Source organism: Notolepis coatsorum (assembly GCF_963971535.1).
Source record: "Notolepis coatsorum genome assembly, chromosome: 11".
In the NCBI taxonomy this organism is placed as follows: domain Eukaryota; kingdom Metazoa; phylum Chordata; class Actinopteri; order Aulopiformes; family Paralepididae; genus Notolepis; species Notolepis coatsorum.
Window position 1 is genome coordinate 120,302,440 of NC_140175.1, and position 4,719 is coordinate 120,307,158.

Here is a 4,719-nt window from a genome sequence, read left to right on the forward strand (position 1 = left end):
AGACTACACTGTACAAGGTACACCAAGACCACACTGTACGAGGTACAAGACCACACTGTATGAGGTACACCAAGACCACACTGTACGAGGTACAAGACCACACTGTACGAGGTACACCAAGACCACACTGTACGAGGTACACCAAGACTACACCGTACGAGGTACAAGAACACACTGTACGAGGTACACCAAGACCACACTGTACGAGGTACACCAAGACCACACTGTACGAGGTACACCAAGACTACACTGTATGAGGTACAATAACACACTGTACGAGGTACACCAAGACCACACTGTACGAGGTACACCAAGACCACACTGTACGAGGTACACCAAGACCACACTGTACGAGGTACACCAAGACCACACTGTACGAGGTACACAGAGACCACACTGTACGAGGTACACCAAGACTACACTGTACGAGGTACAAGACCACACTGTACGAGGTACACCAAGACTACACTGTACGAGGTACAAGACCACACTGTACGAGGTACACCAAGACTACACTGTATGAGGTACAAGACCACACTGTACGAGGTACAAGACCACACTGTACGAGGTACAAGACCACACTGTACGAGGTACACCAAGACTACACTGTACATGGTACACCGAGACTACACTGTACGAGGTACACCAAGACCACACTGTACGAGGTACAAGACCACACTGTACGATGTACACCAAGACTACACTGTACGAGGTACAAGACCACACTGTACGAGGTACACCAAGACCACACTGTACGAGGTACACCAAGACCACACTGTACGAGGTACAAGACCACACTGTACGAGGTACAAGACCACACTGTACGAGGTACACCAAGACCACACTGTACGAGGTACACCAAGACCACACTGTACGAGGTACAAGACCACACTGTACGAGGTACAAGACCACACTGTACATGGTACACCAAGACCACAATGTACGAGGTACACCAAGACCACACTGTACGAGGTACACCAAGACCACACTGTACGAGGTACACCAAGACCATACTGTACGAGGTACAAGACCACACTGTACGAGGTACACCAAGACCACACTGTACGAGGTACACCAAGACCACACTGTACGAGGTACACCAAGACTACACTGTACGAGGTACACCAAGACTACACTGTACGAGGTACAAGACCACACTGTACGAGGTACACCAAGACCACACTGTACGAGGTACAAGACCACACTGTACGAGGTACACCAAGACTACACTGTACGAGGTACACCAAGACCACACTGTACGAGGTACAAGACCACACTGTACGAGGTACACCAAGACCACACTGTACGAGGTACACCAAGACCACACTGTACGAGGTACACCAAGACTACACTGTACGAGGTACACCAAGACCACACTGTACGAGGTACACCAAGACCACACTGTACGAGGTACACCAAGACCACACTGTACGAGGTACACCAAGACCACACTGTACGAGGTACACCAAGACCACACTGTACGAGGTACACCAAGACCACACTGTACGAGGTACACCAAGACCAAACTGTACGAGGTACACCAAGACCACACTGTACGAGGTACACCAAGACTACACTGTACGAGGTACAAGACCACACTGTACGAGGTACACCAAGACCACACTGTCTATGATCAACCGCATAGTATGAGTTTGTGTGAAAACACCATAGGCCAGAAAACAAATGCTCGTAATGTAAAGACGTGAAAAAGGTTTGTTATGACACTACCTTGGTCACGCCAATGGAACAAAGTGTCAATATTCAGTTGATCATTTGTTCAACTTTCAATCTTCTGCCGTGCCTACCAGTGGCGTCGCGTGGGTAAAATAACAGGGGAAGCCAAAAAAAATTATTAAAAAAAATGTATTAAATATTTTTATTAATATTTTTTTTTTTTTTTTTTTTTTTTTTAAGTCAAGTAGTCACCATGTACACTACAGTATGGCTCGGCGGCCAGTCAAACTTTCTTAACAGATTGCAGAATGGGTACAATACAGTACGGCTCAATACACACAATTGTATAAGGGGATGCAGACCAGAGAAAGACGTTTGTCTTGTTTACATCAGGGTCCCCCATTTTCAATTCATACTAGTGACATTTATGACATACAAGACATCATGACATCAAATATACAGTACTGTTACCCCTAGATCCTGACAGAGTATATACATATGATGGGGAGGGGACTGTACATTAGGAGGGGGTGGGTGGGTGGGAGAGAAATATACATACGGCCGGTGTTGTTTTCGAGGAGGGAGTAGGATTCCGCAGAACACCGGGAGAGAATATGACTGTCTATTAGACAAACGTGACAAGACAAACGTATTTCTCTGGTCTGCATCCCCTTAATAATTGTGTGTATTGAGCCGTACTGTATTGTACCCATTCTGCAATCTGTTAAATAAAGTTTTCATTCATTCATTCATTCATTCATTCATTCATTCACGTGTCTGTTGCGCCGCGCGCCCAGCCATCAGAGCGCTCCTACTGTAAAATGCGGAAGCAGTCATTTCAGCCTCAGTTTTACTCGTTTATAAAAATGATTTAAAATGTTTATTAGCAACGCCGAGCTTTCAAACCCCGCCGCATCTGTGTGTGAAACCCTTAATGGAACGCTGGGTACCTTTGACATTTATATCCGATATATTTTGGACCCACCGCTAGCTTTTAAGCAGTGCTTGATGGTGCACATTAACCTGGCTACTACGGAGGAATAAGTTACTGCGTATTCCAGCCCCTGGCTTGCATTGCAGTCATGAAAGGGTATACAAGCTTGCCTGATAACGTTAGTTAGTCCTTAGTCAGGCTGCTCAGTTCTTACCTGGTCAATAATGTGGTCCTCCTCTTGCCAGATAGATTTGTTAAATCATAATATCCACAGTGGTGTGCTCTGCTGGTCCTCAGTACTAATGGGATGTCACGTTAGGTAGTCAGGTGGAAACGTGAACTTCTGACCTGCCCCGCCTCCAGGTGGAAAATATGCTGAACGTCTTCCTCCCAGCTCCGTTTTAAACTTTTAGGGTGTGGCACAGTGGCAGTCAGCTCGAATCTGATTGGCTAGGATCGGATTTGGAGTTTGGACTCACTCTATAATGCTGGAAGCCTGGAGAAAGAGACCTACCCACTGCCTCTCTCCTATACTAGCTGCAGTAGTGAGCACAGTCTGACAGTGTGTTAGAGGGAGTGAGAAGGAGAAGAGGGAGACATTAAAAAAAAAAAAAAAAAAAAAAATGATGCACAGATGAAAAAGAATGTAAACTATATTAAAAAAAATTATATTTAAATTTTTTTTTTTTTTTTTTTTCATATTTCATAATTTGATATGAATTTATAGGGAGGCATGGCTTCCGTTGGCTTCCACAAGGATTCGCCACTGGTGCCTACATCCTTATATCTGATGTAAGGCCACGACTCCTAGTCCACCTGCATAACTGTGACACCACGACTAATTGGAAAGGCTTACAGTTTCACAAATCTAGGATGTTGGAGTCCCATAAGTTATTTTGTTTTGTTAGAGGATTCTGTGCGACATTAGTAAAAGAAAAGGAAATAGGTAAATTTCCAGAACATTTATTGATCAAATACAATTGTATAAAAAGAAAATTATGTCATTGTTTGGATACAGTAGAAGTGTAACCATGTAGATTTTAAATTGGGACCACTGGGTCCACAGGTGGCCGCACTAACCAGCTGAGCGAAAGGGTTTGGCCCATTAGCTGATGCTGGTTGACTGTGACCAACTCCTCAGTAGTTTACAGAAGTTATGAAATACACAATTGTACAAATATGGTCAGAGACACAAAACATTAGGAGTCCTGTTTGTTGCCAGAGTCAGTCTGTGTGGTGCTTCCCTCTGTCTGTGTGCTGAGGAACTGTGGTGTTGGTGTCTTCTTCTCCAGGCAACATCTGATGGCAACCTCTCTCTCAGCCTCCTCAGCAGATGGAGGCTTTGCTGCCTGGATGTGGAGCCTCCCGTCCTGAGCCAGGGAGCAGGTGACGGCCTCAGGATCCACCCCTTCAGGCAGATCAAACTCCTGTCTGAACTCCTGCCGTCTGTAAGAGTAGGAGCTTTTCCCCTCCCCCTGCTTCTTCTCTGTCTTCCCACTGACTCTCAGCTTCCTGCCCACCTGCTTGACAGACAGCTCCTCTGGGGAGAAGTCTTTAGTGTCCAGGGTCAGGGCAAAGCTCTCTCCCTTTTTCTCCAGCTTGTAGGAGACTGGCTGGATGGCCACAGAGGCTGGGACACGCTCCACCTCCTCCAAGATCTTCTGTTGAAGTTTGTCCATCAGCTCCAGACTGCTGTGGAGCGTCTGCATGTTTCTCTGCAGTCTCTCCCGCTGGCAGGGAAGAGGTGAGACCTCTGGCCAGAGACTGCTCACAGGCCAATAGACGTCCATGAAGGGGCTGAGAGAAGGCTGGAATCCACGGTAGCACAGCATCTTCACTGACTGCTGAGTCATCTTGTTGTGATGGAAGGCTGGAGTGTGTTCAGTGTTGCTTGTGTTGCGTTGTGTCTCAGCAGTGGGACTGTCTCAGCTTTTATACCCCCCCCCCCCCACCCAACCACCTCCAATGTACAGTTTCTACGTCAAATGTATATACTATTTTTTCTGGACTCTTTTCGTATAACAAACAGTACTGTATTTGCAAATCTGGTATGTCATAAATGTATAGATGTAGCAGTACTGTCTATCTGTATGCCATGTATGTCATATATG

The 4,719-nt window shown here is 45.9% G+C and overlaps 1 protein-coding gene across 1 annotated transcript; it reads right to left on the minus strand.

The window, feature by feature from the left end:
- Positions 1 to 3,807: 3,807 nt before the first annotated feature.
- On the minus strand, positions 3,808 to 4,440 carry LOC311237257 (heat shock protein 30-like; the record flags this gene model as incomplete). The annotated part of the gene is made up of 1 exon (XM_084325063.1): positions 3,808 to 4,440. One exon carries the CDS (start codon positions 4,438 to 4,440, stop codon positions 3,808 to 3,810), a length of 633 nt encoding a protein of 210 aa, XP_084181189.1.
- Positions 4,441 to 4,719: the final 279 nt, after the last annotated feature.